Below are 15343 nucleotides of genomic sequence, written 5' to 3' on the forward strand. Positions count from 1 at the left end.
AATTGTACTGAACAGCCAAAATCTGAATTACCTTATTTTCTCGCATATTAGCCGACTCTGCCTATAAACCCTACCCTTAAAATTGTGTTGCATTATTGCAGTTTCGCCCATGTCAAGTCGAATTTGTGCGCATATAAGCCGTACCCTGGATTCAGTCATCATTTTTTTCAGCCACAAATACGGCCTATATGCGAGAAAATACAGTATCTCATTTTTCATTTCCAGTAGTGGCACCAAAAACTGAAAAGCAAAAGACAAAAAGCCAGTCACCCAGTTTGAAAGAGGGGGACGAGGGGTCTTGCAGCAGCGACTAGCGGTGCTAATGTCCTGACTTCACTCTATTAGTAGTCCAATTGAGTTTGAATGGGAGCTTTTAACAGTAGCTCCCCCACCCTTATAATCACAGAGTGTTCTGGTAAATTATTATGCAGTCTTTTCTTCCTGGCATGTGCCCCATTTAAAGCCCCCCTCTGCATAGGGGCCTTTGTGGAAGGTCGGCATTCATGTGCAGATAGCATACAACTCCCAGTTCCCCCACCTAAACACACATATTATTCCCAGGCTCCCGTAGGGCCAGACGAAAAACCCGCGTTACCCGAAGTGCCGTCATGTCGTCAGGCCTTGAAAATACAAAGTACTCTAACAATTCCAAAGACATACACTTTACAACAACATGTAGTACAAGTGATGCTAGTTCCGCGTAATGGTTGCCATTGTATGCTAAAGAACTAACGTGTCATTCTGTGTATATATCTATTTCAAATGCGGTGTTGCAAGTCCATCCTGGTCTTTAAAAAGTACTTATTTTACTTCAGTTTAATCTTACGACGGTATCGTAACATTTTTGGGTTCTTGTATGTAAGTGGATATTTAAGTCAGTACGTAGTTATGTCCTTAATTACTTATGTACAGGAATCCCTCGAATATAGCGGTTAATGTAGGCCAGACATGGCCGCGATAATCGAAAAATCGTAAAGTAGGGTCACCCTTATTAAAAACAAAAAAAATGTAATAATTAATAGCAGAAAAAATCGCAACGTAGTGAATTCGCCATAAGTGAAGTCGCAATAATCGAGGGATTACTGTACTTATTTAAGTACATATGTACTTACGTGTACTTATTTACGTACTTACGTACTTACATACTTATTTACATATTTACGTACTTAGTTACTTAGGTACTACTTTAAGCACTTATGTACTTATTTTTATACTTACGTATGCACTTAAATACTTAGGTACTTATGTACTTACATACTTAGGTACTTATTTATGTATTTACATACGTATTTATGTACTTACATACTTATTTATGTACTTGCATACTTATTTATGTACTTACATACTTATTTATGTACTTATATACTTATCTTCATACTTACATACTTATCTTCGTACTTACATACTTATTTATGTACTTACATACTTATCTTCGTACTTACATACTTATCTTCGTACTTACATACTTATTTATGTACTTACTTACTTAGGTACTTCTTTAAGCACTTATGTACTTATTTACATACTTATGTATGCACTTAATTACTTAGGTAATTATTTATGCACTTACTTGTACTTACCGTATTTATTCGAGTATAGTGCGCACCCGTGTATATAACACGCACCCATAATTTATGGCTAAAAATTTGTATAACATTTTTATTTTCACTTTTTCTCAGCTCACACCAAGGATTGCAACGGTATTGGTAACTGGCAAATGGTAAACACACGTCGCCATGACAAAACATTTATTCTCAACATGTGGTACGATTGACGATTTCACCCACCAGAGGGGAGTGTTTCTTAACAATTGAGACAACAGGCTTTCACGATGACGTCAAAATAAGACATGCTCGTATTTCAGCGACCAAATAAATAATTTTTTAGAATAAATCATATCCAACGTGTCAGAAATACTCAAAACCCGCATAATTTTTTGAATAGAACTGTTATTGTCACAAAATAAATACTACTTTTAGACTTTAGTTTTAATCACCAATTGCAATTGAAAAATAACATAACAAATGATATATCTTGAGAATAATGCTTCCATCAATACTTAAAAAAAGATTGAAACTATTTTTACATGATTATTTTCCGTCATTGAGATTGGTCATCTGCGCCATCTGTTTATGTCAGCTGCCCCCTTGACGTCATTTAAGACGACAGCTTTGTTTGAAAATTCTTCTCAACCCCACACCTCCATTTTGTTTTTGCTTCTTCACCTTTTCTAGTTAAACATTTATTTTTTAGCATTAGCAATCCGAAGAAAATTGTCTAAACAAGAAGCATAAACATGAAATTCATTTGAATTACGATGCCTAGCATTGAGTGCTGTTTCACTCCCATTGACGTCGCAAAACGTCCAATTCAATTTGACAGGGTGGGAGGGGGTTGGTTGTCAACGTGGTTTGGGCGTCTAGCGCTGTCAATGGCAGGCTTTGGGCTATCAATACTCTTCTTGTGCACAGCCTCTGACATCTCGCTAACTTAATTTCCACATACTGATTAGATGACATTGGGCATCTGCTGCCACACACACACACACAAACACACACACACACACACACAAACACACACACACACACACACACACACACACACACAAACACACACACACACGGTTATGTGATTAAGTTCTAGCGTCAACTACCCGACTTCCTGTCTGGTTGCCATGTTTAGGGCGTCTGTCTGGAAGCCAAGATGACTGCTCAGAAAGATTGGACGCCCCCAAAATACAATTTTTGAAATATCATATATTAGGTGCGCATTAATAATAGTATCGGCATAAATTAATAAAAGCCATGATTCGCCTTTGCACTCATAATATAATCTTGTTTTTGGGTGTCGCCTTTGCAAAGTAGAAATGCTTTTTTTTTTTTTTATCGATGGCCAGCCAATCACAGGGCACAATGAGAAAAACAACCAATCAATCATAAATAAGGACAAATTAGCCTACAATTAGCCTAGCATGCATGTTTTAGGGACCTGGGAAGAAACCGGAGTACCCGGAAAAAACCTATGCAAGACCGGGAGAATACACAAACTCCTCACAATGACCGCCTACCCGGGATCGAATCCTCGACCCCAGAACTGCAAGGCCAACACGCTAACCACTCGGTCACATGGCCACCCTCTTCTGAAGTAAAAAAAACACTTTTTTGCCTTATTTTACGAAGAAAAGGAACACCGGTTGTCATCCAATCTGTCAATTTCAGCACTGTCCACTTGGGGCGATAGTGCGAGTGTCAAATGTGTATGTTTTTTTGACGTCTTAACGAAGAATGTTAAGCTCAAAGGGCGAACATTGTGTTTGCAGCTGTTCCGGACGCAAACAAATGGCCGATTGCACGCCGCCGCGCAACTTTGACTATTTTTAAAACCGTGGCACAAGATGATGAAACTTGGATTCGACAACTGCAATTCTTCACGTGCTTCATTCATCGGTGTCAAAGCCGAGGCACGGGGGTTGGGTGTTGAGTTTGAGAAATGTAAAATGGGGGTCAAATCAGGACCTCGGTTGACTTAGGGCAAGGGTGTCAGACTCGGGTTGGTACGCGGGCCGCTTTAACGTCAACTTGATTTCACGTGGGCCGGACCATTTTAGATATAATATTTAGATTTTTTAATTTTTATAAATGGATTAAAAGAACTGGATTAAAAGTTCTGAATATTCATTTTTTTGTAGATCTAAAACAATGTTTATTTTACCTTTTTTTTAATATATTTTTAGATTTTACAAAATGATTTTTGAACTAAAAACAGAAAAAATGGATTAAAAAATGACAATTATTGATTTAAAAGGGGGAAAACAGGAAATTTAATATACATCTATACTCTTCATTTGAATTTGATCCTAAAACAGAAAGTCGGCACTCATGATTTACTTTCCCGGGCCACACAAAATGATGCGGCGGGCCAGATTTGGCCCCGGGCCGCCACTTTGACACATGTGACTTAGGGTTTTCCTTCCTGTCTTTTTTTGCAGCCAGCAGGACGGGGATGAGGACGGGCTGAGCTGCAATGCATTGTTGGTCTCCATGCTAAGGGTCTCCACGTTAAGGGTCTTCGGACCACAAAGGTAAAGAAGCCAGCTCACATATTCTTGACATTTTTCCTCTTACTTTGTCACGGTTTTGTTTCCCAAGTATGAATTTGTAACCGTATTAGTGGACTACATATATAAACGGCTCAGCCTGGGGGTGCCGGAGCCTATCCCAGCTAAATGGGTGGCCATCCAATCACAGGGCACAAGGAGATAAAGGACAACCAATCATACCGTGGGGAAATTTAGAGTGTTAGCAAGCTAGCTTAGCATGCATGTTTTTGGAAAGTGGGAGGAAACCGGAGTACCTGGAGAAAACCCACGCAGCCTGGGGAGAACAAGGAAACTCCACACAGTGAGGACTTGGGATCGAACCGTTGACCCCACAACTGCGAGGCCGGCCCGCCAACCACTGGCACACCGGGCTATCGTCAATATAAATGTAATTACAGTCGTACCTCTACCTACGAAATTAATTTTGAAAATTTTGTAAGTAGAGGTGTCCTTTATATGTAAATTCTCAACTGTGCAAAACAACTAATTGCACCACATATGAAATATAATATAACGAATTAGAGAATTTACATATAAAGTACACCTCTACTTACAAAATCAAAAAAAACCTGTCGTCATTATAAATGTAATTACAGTCGTACCTCTACTTACGAAATTAATTGGTTCCAGAACTTTTTTCGTAAGGTGAACATTTTGTAAGTAGAGGTGTACTTTGTATGTAAATTCTCTCATTCGTTATATTATATTTCAAATATGGTGCAACTAGTTGTTGTAAATAAATGCTTGTTTTTAGATGTATGGACAAAATTATGACCTAAAAAAGTTTTAAGATGAGACTTAATTATTTTTAATTTTATTTGTATCTAAGTTGAACACTATTGATTTATTTGAGTATTAAAAAAACACAAAAATACATTGCCGTTGATACGTTTTTAATGATTTTTAAATACAATGAGAAATTCCTTCAATCAATCAAGCAAAAAAAGTGAAACAAATCCTTTGCACACCAAAAATAAATAAATAAATAAAAAACGTAACATTTCAAAAGTGCATTAGCATCTCCTTACCCAGTCATTAGCTGCTAATATGAGATGTTGCTAACGATTAGCATGATCTTCTCATAACGATCGCCTCCGGGAAGTGAAACGTGACCAGATCAATGGGATCAATACACGCTGATCAACGGTTCACGATCCATCCGGGGATGTCGGATTCTAACATTTAGCGTAGCGGTAAACATATGTGCCAAACAACCGGAAAATTAGCGCATGGGCGGAGCTAGCGAGGCAAAACCAGTGCGCGGGTGTTTGCAAAGAACATCACTTTTGGCTTGGAAATCCATTAGGTGGCGCTACCACCATCAATTTTTCACTCCGCAACTTTCCCTGCCATTGACAATCAAAGACGTCCAATCTGTTTGAACTGGGAGGGAGGGGCTAGCAGCGACCATTCCATCGCTGCCTATTACCTTCTGGTACCGGAACCGATACGGGACTAAAATGTGGTAACGTCGCCTCTACCAAGATGGCCGTTTATCACTGGTAGACGTCTCATCCATTTCGTTCGTTAACTGCCAGCCTTCCCACTTCAAAAAATTGGACGTCACTGACCAAGCCACAATCGCGATAACTTTACGTACATATGAGAATGCCGTCATTTAGTTTTTTTTAGCGTTACCAAAAATTGTATCTAAATTCAGACTAAAAACAATAAAAACCATAAAAAACAACAATTGCGGGCTCTCGGGGGATACGTGCATTGTTTTTGGACTGTAAAAACCCATAAAAATGATAAAAATAACACAAATTGCGGCGCTCTCTGTGTATTTTTTCGGGAGGGCGATTTAAAAGAGGAGCCAGATATCTTTTAAAATGATTTTTAAGGGGAATTGCGCCCTCCAGTGGATACAAAGGATATGAACACCCTGTTTTTATGGCTAGCCGACATTAGCAACGTTTCCGAAGACTCCAATGCTAGGTTTTCACGAAGGCCCGCATTCCCAGGGGGCCGGATTATTGGTTCCCCGAAGACCAGGATTCTCCCTCAACTCCCAGATCTCGGGAATGCAGCTTCGTGACGGCGCCTCTGTGGGCGGAGCCTCCGTTGAGGGTGTTCTCCCAGCCGAGGTCGGTTCCGAAGTCCACGTCGTGAACATCGGGCGTTTCGGCGGACGCCACGTCGGAGCCGTCAGAGGCCGCTTCTAAAGACGAGGCCCAGAAATCTCGCTTCTCCTTGCCCTTGGTTTGGCGGACTCTGGATGGGGAGTCCTTCTCCGGAAAGATGAGGGTTTCCTCCGCGGAGATCTCCACGGGTTCCCCCTCACCGATTTCCTCACCGACTTGACTATCAACCGATTCTTCTTCAGTTTCCGAATAGTCCACATCAACGTCCTCTACGTTCCGTTCTTCGCCCAGATGGAGACCTTCTTGATTTTGAGGTTCAGACTCTGGTTCCTCCACATGATCTTGATTTTTTTCTTCTGCCGGGTCAGGTCCACTGAGGAACTCACCAAAGGTTTGACTATCATGAGACAGCATTGAAAAATCTAGTTCCTGCTTCTCCAGATATTTAGAACCATCCAGAACTCCATCGTCTGGAGTCTCCAAGTGAGGTTCTGCGAGGCCTAGATCTTCTCCTTCCTGGAGATCTGAATCTACACGGACCGGTAAGCTCCCCCTGGTAGCGTCTTCTTGCTTCGACGGTCCATCTTGGACTTCCAAAAAGTCATCTGGGGAGTCCGATGGAGGTTGGACAAGATCTCCAAGATCCAGATTCAGATCTTTGCAGTTGCTCTCTTCTCGTTTAATGGTCACGAACTCATCTTGGACTTTCTTCTCGTTATCTGCCGAGTCAGACTGAGGCCAGAAGGTAGGTTGGTGTTCCTCTAGGACATGAGATTCCTCAGAAGACAAGAGGAAAACTTGCTGTGCTTCTTCTTGTGTCAGTATTTCATCCTGGATCTCGCCCGTGTCATCATCTGGAGACTCCACCTGAGGCAGGACGAAATCTCGGAGGTCTTCTACTTGGACATCCAGATCAGTGTACGACAGCGAGTCGACTTCATCTGCCTCTTGCTGTTCCTTGGTCATCATTTCATCTCGGACCTCCTTCTCCTTTTTCTTTTCCGACGAGTCGTCGGTCGGAGAGTCGGACCGAGGCTGCATCTCCAGATTGCTTTCCACCTGGAGATCCCATTCAGTGGAGGACGCCACTTCTCCTTCTTCTTGTTTCAAGTGGTCTTCCTGGACCTTCTCCAGATCGTCATCCATCGACTCCGAGTCAGGCTGAAAACTCGTAGGGTCCGGCTGGTCTTTTGCTTGGAGATCAGACTTGGTGCCTGATTTTAAAGTCACTTCCACCTTCTCCTTGCTCTCGAAATCTGGATTCATCAACTGAGGTGGGATGGAATTCTCCAGGTCAAGATTGTCTTCTACTCCGACTTCTGGATCTGTCAAGTTTTCCTTGTCGGGCTCCTCTTGTTCCGTGCTTTTTATTCCGTCTTGGATCTTCTCCTCAACATCCAAAATGTGCAACTGAGGTTGCATAACATCTCCAAATTGACGTTTTACTTCCTCATACACGTTTCCAGATTCGGTCAGGACTTCTTGGTCTTTGGTCTGAAGATCATCTTGGACTTTCTCCTCAGCCTGCACCAAATGGCCCAATTCCTGATGGTATTCCTCTTCAATGTCTTCTTCCAACTTCCTTGATCCATCCTGGACTTCCTCCCGTCTCCCCTGAGGCTCCACAGAATCCAGAAGGTCCATTTCGTGATCCACTCGCACTTCAGATCCTTCCATGTTCATCCATTCAGGGTCCTCCTCCTGGACCTCCTTTTCCTCAACCTCCTCAACCTCCTCCTCATCTTCCTCCTTCTCCTGATCATCTACGTCAGAATCCATAACTTCCCTCTCATTTTCCAAAGCTCGAGCAAAGCTGGAAACGTAGCCATCCGTGGAAAGCTTCTCCAATTCCTCCACCACGAGTCTATCCGTCTCCAGCTCCAAGTCTTCCACGTCGGCAGACCGTTCTCCCAAATGCTCCTCGCTCGCTCCCCTCGGTCCAGATGTCCATTCCGCCACCTCTTCTTCTACTTCCTCGCAAAGATCCTCCATGGTTCCAAAGTTCTTGGCCTTGCTCTCACTCCAACCAGGTCCAAGCGCATCTCCGGCCTTGCCGTCGTGCTCGCCGTCGCTGGCGTCGCTCTCGTGCGAGGCTAACGTGTTGGCGTCCGTCTCGTCGCTGGTGTAGCGGATGAGCGGTCGCGTGTCGGCCAGCGTCTTCTCCTGAGCGTAACTGTCGCTCTCCAGTTCCGTCCTCCACGACACCGAGACATTTTGGGAGTCCTCGTCTGCGTCCTCCACGTTTTCGCCGTCCTCATGCGCCGGACTTTCTTCTTCCCAGCCATGCCAAATGGCATCTTCTCCATTTTTGACTTCTTCTCCGCTCGGTTCGGACCTTCTCGCCGAGATGTCCTCCTCCGGTTCCGCGTACCGTCTCTCCGCCTCCGTTTGCGGCTCGCTGGACTCGACCCGGACTTTCTTTTCCATCACGCTATCCCACGTGTCCATGTCTTCGCCATCCGGATACAAGACGTCCGCCCCGGTTGGTTCCAAAGTGGACCTTCTCACTTCCTGCCCTATCTCCGTCAAACCAGACTGGGAAGACAGACTGCCGGTTCTGGATTCTGGAGTGGTTTCCAGTGAAGTTTCCGTTCCAGGACTCGCCTCCTGCACGCCGTCCTCCATCCACGCATCCGTGGGGAGACTCGTCGTCTCGGTGAAGGTCTCCTCTAGCCGTTCCATGAGTTCTTGGTTTGGTTCCTGGGCGTTCGATGGGTCTCCATCGGTCTCCGCAATCGGAGGCGGAGCTTCCGACTGTAGTTGAAAGCCGACAGCTGTTTTTTCCTCGACCAGAACTCCTGGTGACCGTTCCTGATCGCTCTTGAGCCAGGAACTGGAGGTTTCCAAGAGGTCTGATGTCAGTTCCTTCTTCAGTGGAGGTAAAGCAGACTGTAGTTGAAGGTCAACATCTGCTTCTTCAACGACTGAAACATCCAGCGACTCTTGATCGCCCTCAGCTGAGGTACTGAAGGCATCTTCCATCCTTCCCAAAAGTTCTGATTTCGGTTCCTGGGTGTTTCCTTCTCTCAGATAGATCTCATTTTCATTTGGGATGATGGGTGACTCTAGTTCTTCACCTTTTGGAGTTCCTAATTGCAGTTCAAAGTCAACAATGGCTTTTTCCTCCATCAGAACACTTGGCGACTCTTGATTGCATTCCACCGAGGAACTGAAGGATTCTCCCACGATTTCCAGAACATCTGTTTTTGGTTCCATTTGGCTCTTCTTCATCTCATTCTCGTTTTCCACCATCATCTCTTCACTTTTTGGAGCTCCCAATTGGAGCTCAAAGCTGTTTTGCCCCTCTTCCCCACCTCCAGCGAGATGTTCTTCACGTTCCTCTTCCCTTAGAGAAGATCGAGGCTTCGCGTAGGTCACCTTCTCAACCACTTCCTTCTCTCGAAACTCCTCCATTTTACGAGAAGAACCTTGTTTTTCAGCCTCCGTTGTTTTGACTTCATTTTTCTGAACTTGGCCAACGGTCAAAAACTTGCTCCTCGTGCTCGTGGTAGATGTCGTCGGTGGTCTCCAGACCTCGCGGCGAGGCGCTTGGTAATTCCCTCGTGAAGGCTTTGCGTCTAGGAGAGAAGAAAAGGCGATCAATACACCATGGTAAAAATATGACCTTCTAACTTGGACGCCTCGGGTTCTACGTGGGGGGGAGGGACCACGGTTAAAAGCCGCCTCCCCCCTGCGAGAGGGCGTATGTTAATGCTCCGTATTGATCGCCATTTCCTTTCTAACGGGAAAGCCACGTGGCGCTTTGAGCTCTGGGGACGTCCTCCCCCGCCGCGTCTCGGATGACAACCGACCCTCCCGTCCAAGTCACAATTTGAATAAAATCGTTAGCGGAAAGCTATTAGCTAAACCCGCGTAACGTTAGTGGGCGTTTTTTTATGAATGGTCCCTCAGACGAGGGATGTCATGATGACGGATGGCCTTTTTAGCCACCACTTTAATGTATTAAAGCTAACAATCATAAAGTCAAAATGGCGCCTCATAAAAAGATAACTGGGTGACTGGGCAGGGCCAATCAATGATGAGGAAAAGGTTGTGTTGTTTTAGAAACAGAACCATGTTTCATACAAAAATATATATAATTCAATCTATTTGAGGCAAAAATGAATGGTGCCCATTTAATTTTGTTGCGACACAAATTCTGCCTAGCGACAAGTTTTATTTTATTTTTTAAATAAAAAAAAGGATAAAATTACCGTATACTCCCTTGAATGTCAAGTAATTGCTAGCCTGACTTGGCTAATGAAGGCAATGCTAGACATCCAATCAATTTGAGGCAAAAATGAATGGCGGCCAATCAATTTTGTTACAAAAATATTTTGCCTAGCGACAAGTTTTATGATTTTTTTTTAAAATTGATAAATAAATTACCCTATACTCCCTTGAACATAAAATAATTGCTAGCATAGCTTGGCTAGCAAAGGCAATATTGGAAATCCAATCAATTTGAGGTAAAAATGAATGGCGGCCATTCAATTTTGTTGTGACAAATTCTGCCTAGCGACAAGTTTTATTTAAAAAACATAATAAAAAATGTGATAACTAAATTACTGTACACTCCCTTGAATATAAAATAATTGCTAGCATAGCTTGGCTAGCAAAGGCAATGCTAGGCGTCCAATCTATTTGAGGCAAAAATGAATGACGGCCATTCAATTATGTTGCGACACAAATTCTCAAATTCTGCCTAGCGACAAGTTCAACAATCCAATCGATTATTTTCATTTATTTTATTTTTTTCTACATCCTAATGACACGTGCCGTGCTATCTCAGGTGACATCGGCAAATGTTGTTTCGTGGATCTGTGACACATTCAAATGTTATTAATATATATATTATTTTTTAATCCAAATTAGATTTGGTGCACCTGATCTAAATATTCACCTTGAAAGGAAATATTTCTGGAGTCGCTTGGTCGCAGGTTCTCGCTGTCCAGCAAAGCTCTGCAAAGAGCAGGGAAGGAAAAGGAAAATTTTGTTATTGTTGTTGTTGTTGTTGTGGTCATCATTTTAAGACCAAGTCAAGAACCTAGACAGCTGATATCATTAGCAGGCCATGCGGTGCTAATTCACAGGCTAGTCATGTAATGCAGGGAGACATTCCTAAACTGGGGTGTGAGCAAGGCCTTCATTTATTCCTTTGATATCATATTACATTGTTTTAATAAAATCTAATCTTTTTTTTCTTCAGGCAGCCCGGTGGGGAAGTTGTTAGCGCCCCGGACTCGCAGTTCTGCGCTCAAGGATTCGATCCCAGGTGGGTTCTCACTATGTGGAGTTTGCATGTTCTCATGGGTTTTCTACGGGTACTCCCGTTTCTTCCTACATCCCCAAAACGCCAATGCTAGGCTAGCTGGTTGAACATGAGTGTGACTGGTTGCGATGGAATGCTCAATTAATAGTTTAAAACACATGTGTCAAAGTGGAAGCCCGGGGGCCAAATCTGGGCCCCGCATCATTTTGTGTTTTTTTATAGAAAAAAAAAATATATATATTTTTTTTAATTCATAAAAATGTGAAAATCCACACCAAGAAAACTCGCAAGCAGAAGCCACTCCCCTCTCTTCCGCTTGCTACTAGGACTCAGCACTAGAGTAAAAAAAATATTATTATTAAAAACAAATATATTATTATTTTTTAAAGTTCATAAAAATGTGAAAATCCACACCAAAAAAACTCGCAAACAGAAGCCACTCCCCTCTCTTCCGCTTGCTACTAGGACTCAGCACTAAAGTAAAAAAAAATATATTAAAAAAATATATATTATTATTTTTTTAAAGTTCATAAAAATGTGAAAATCCACACCAAAAAAACTCGCAAGCAGAAACCACTCCCCTCTCTTCCGCTTGCTTCTAGGACTCAGCACTAAAGTAACAAAAAAATATTATTATTATTATTATTATTTTTTTTTAATTCATAAAAATGTGAAAATCCACGCCGCAAAAACTCGCAAGCAGAAGCCACTCCCCTCCTCCGCTTGCTACTAGGACTCCGCACTGAAGTAAAAAAAATATTATTATAAAAAATATATATATATATTATATATATTTTTTTAAAGTTTATTCTAAAAAAATATTTTTTTAAGTTCATAAAAATGTGAAAATCCACGCCGCAAAAACTCGCAAGCGGAAGCCACTCCCCCCTCCTCCGCTTGCTACTAGGACTCCGCCCTGAAGTAAAAAATAAAAATAAAAAATGAAATAGGGGTGACCCTACTTTGCTGTTTTTCGTTTATCGCGACCACGTCTGCTCTACATCAACCACGATAATGGAGGGATTACTGTATTGTTATCGACTCATGTTGCATGTTATCTGATCTGTTCCTCCAAAATCCCACAGCTCATAAATGCGTGAGCAGCGTAGGTCAATACGCCGAAGATAAGTCAAAACGCTTGGAGGGAGGTGGGGCCCCTTAACGAGGGGGGCGGGGTCACTTGAGTGCTCCACAATGGCGTGAGGTCAGCGCTTCCGCCAAGCGGGATGACTTCAAGGACGTGACTTTCAGGTCTAAACAGCTGCGGCCCAGAATGTTCTCCCGCTGGAGACCACCCAGTTCGGATTGGGGCGACTCCATCGCACTTGATCGCGCGCTCGGGGATGATTCATCCTTCATTTTTAGTGCGGGTGACAGGCTAAAAGGAAGACGGGTGATTTATGGTATCGGGATTAGGAACGCCAGTTAGCAAAATGCTGTCCTTTTTGGGCAATAAGTAGCACTAGCCAAAGAGTACACAAAAAATAAATACAGTAATCCCTCGAATATCGAATACCAGACATGGCCGCCATAAACGAAAAACCGCAAAGTAGAATATTACAGCTATAAGCATATCAAAAGACTAATGTAGTAATATCTAAAGCAGATGTGTCAAAGTGGCGGCCCGGGGGCCAAATCTGGCCCGCCGCATCATTTTGTGTGGCCCGGGAAAGTAAATGAAGAGTGCCGACTTTCTGTTTTAGGATGAAATTAAAATGAAGAGTATAGATGTATATTAAATTTCCCGATTTTCCCCCTTTTAAATCAATAATTGTCATTTTTTAATCCTTTTTGTCTGTGTTTTTAGTTCAAAAATCATTTTGTAAAATCTAAAAATATATAAAAAAAGCTCAAATAAACATTGTTTTAAAATAAATTTGAAGCCCTAACCAGGGTGTATTGTTTCTTTTTCTTTTTTAATTATGAGTCAAGTGTGCGTCAAAAATATCATATTAAATCACTTGGACATCCTTCAACCAAACCTAATTCAATAATTGTCCAAAGAATCAATATCATATCATCTTGGAATAAAAAAAAAACCTAATTTATACAGTGCATTATTTGATTGATTTTTAATGTATTTATTCATTCTACATTTGATAAAATAATGATTTGTCATCCTAAAAATAAGTGTTGTTCACTTATGTCAATATATTTTAGGTCATGGGGTCACACCATGTTAATATTGTGGCTTACATGATGCAAATTGCGTGACCTTTGACCTCAATGTTGGCGCAAGACTTAATGGGGTGATGTTTTTTTATGTATTTTTATTTAATAAGGGACATGTCAACGAACATATTTATATTCATGTGAATGAACATATTTATGTAAAAATGTAAGATTGTAGCCATGGGCTAATTTCCATTTTTAATCCCTTTTTATGACAAAAAATAGTCAATTTGCCATAAACATCAAATTTGCTTTGCTTTTTTTTTTTTATCACTTCAGAAACCAATTGTGTTAAGTGTGTGTCCAAAAATATCATATATTAAATCACTTGGACATCATTTATTATTTACTAGCATTATTGTAGCCTTCCCCATTGAAATCAATAGGAAAACAACCAAATTTCATTTGCAATGTACAAGAGAGCGAGCTAACTAGCCGGCGCTAACATTTGCGTTTACCTGTAAGTGACGACCTCCAGTCCCATAGACATCTTCTGCTGGAACAGGCCACGGTTCTCCTCCAGTAGAAGTTCCAACTTCTGAGCCAAGTTCTGCTTCTCCATCTCCAGACCGTTCAGATGCTCCTGAACACAACACGGGACGTTAAGACCACTCGCCGAGAAGCTCTTTCAAAGCTTTCTTCTTGATTTACCTGAAGCCCACGTAGATGCTGACCATGTTCTCGTCTCTGCTTCTCCTCCATCGCCTCCAGTTGCCTCCGGGCGTCGGCTTCGGCGAGACGCTCCCCCTCCAGGGCCTCCAGCCGGGCCCGAAACTGGTTCTTCTGACACTCCGTCTGGTCCAAGCGGCCTTCGCTTTCCATCAGGCTCTCCTGGAGACGGTCCAGCTGAGCCTGGTAGGCTTCCGCCGTCTCCTGCCAGGCGACGTTGGCCCTCTGGCTGAGCTCCTTCTCCAGCTGAAGCAGGTCTGGCGTCGTCGCGGCGAAGCGGGCCGGGGCCGGGGCCGACCGGACCCGCGCCACCTCCAGGTGGGCCACTTCCACCTCGTGGTTGTGAAGGAGGTGGGCCATTTCTCCTTCCAGCTGCTCCATCTTGTTCCTGAGCCAGTTCTGAGCCCCGAGTTCCTCCTCCAGCTCCCTGGCGCTCACCTCCATCTCCGCCCCAATCTCCTCTCTGGCCCGGGCCTCCATCTGCCAGCGCCGCTTCACCGCCTCCATCTCCCGGGTCAGCCGGCAGACCTCCATCTGGGCCTGAGTCCTCCGTCTCCAGACTTCTTCTAGCTCGTCTCTGGCCCGACCGAGGTCTTCCTTCGAGTTCCTCGCCGGGGAGGTTCCTCCACCGCGCCGTCCGTGGTGCCGCCAAGCTCGGATCTCCTGGGCCAGAAGCGAGTTCTCCTCCTCCAGGTGCTCCACCCGGCCCAGGTAAGTCCGTAGACGGCGGTTGAGTTCCAGCATCTGGTCTTTCTCCCGGGACACCAGGCCGGAACGAGACGGGACGCGAAGATCCATGGCGGGGTCGGGTTGGGACGGAAGGAGCGGAAAAGGACGAGTGAGGCTGTCGGGAGGCCGCGGGAGCTAATGAAGGAGAGGGGGAGGAGACTGGAGGGGGGAGAGGGAGGGGCTGACGTACGAGGTCTTTTTTTTTAGAAGGCGGGGCTTAAGGAAGCGGTGAAGTCAGCTCTGCTTTTAACTGTTTCGATGCAATGGCAAGCTTCTTGTGGTGCCTTCAAGGACGGTCGGGTCTTTTTGGCTCAGTTG

General features: G+C 43.5%; 1 protein-coding gene across 1 annotated transcript; it reads right to left on the minus strand.

The window, feature by feature from the left end:
- Positions 1-6072: 6072 nt before the first annotated feature.
- Positions 6073-15343, minus strand: nes (nestin). Its single transcript, XM_077598883.1, has 4 exons — positions 14279-15343; positions 14086-14210; positions 11087-11145; positions 6073-9761 (listed from the first exon to the last, which is right to left on the minus strand). The coding sequence occupies exons 1-4, from the start codon at positions 15092-15094 to the stop codon at positions 6073-6075; spliced, it is 4689 nt and encodes a 1562-aa protein (XP_077455009.1). The 5' UTR covers positions 15095-15343.

This window comes from Stigmatopora argus, chromosome 4 (assembly GCF_051989625.1).
Source record: "Stigmatopora argus isolate UIUO_Sarg chromosome 4, RoL_Sarg_1.0, whole genome shotgun sequence".
Classification (NCBI taxonomy): domain Eukaryota; kingdom Metazoa; phylum Chordata; class Actinopteri; order Syngnathiformes; family Syngnathidae; genus Stigmatopora; species Stigmatopora argus.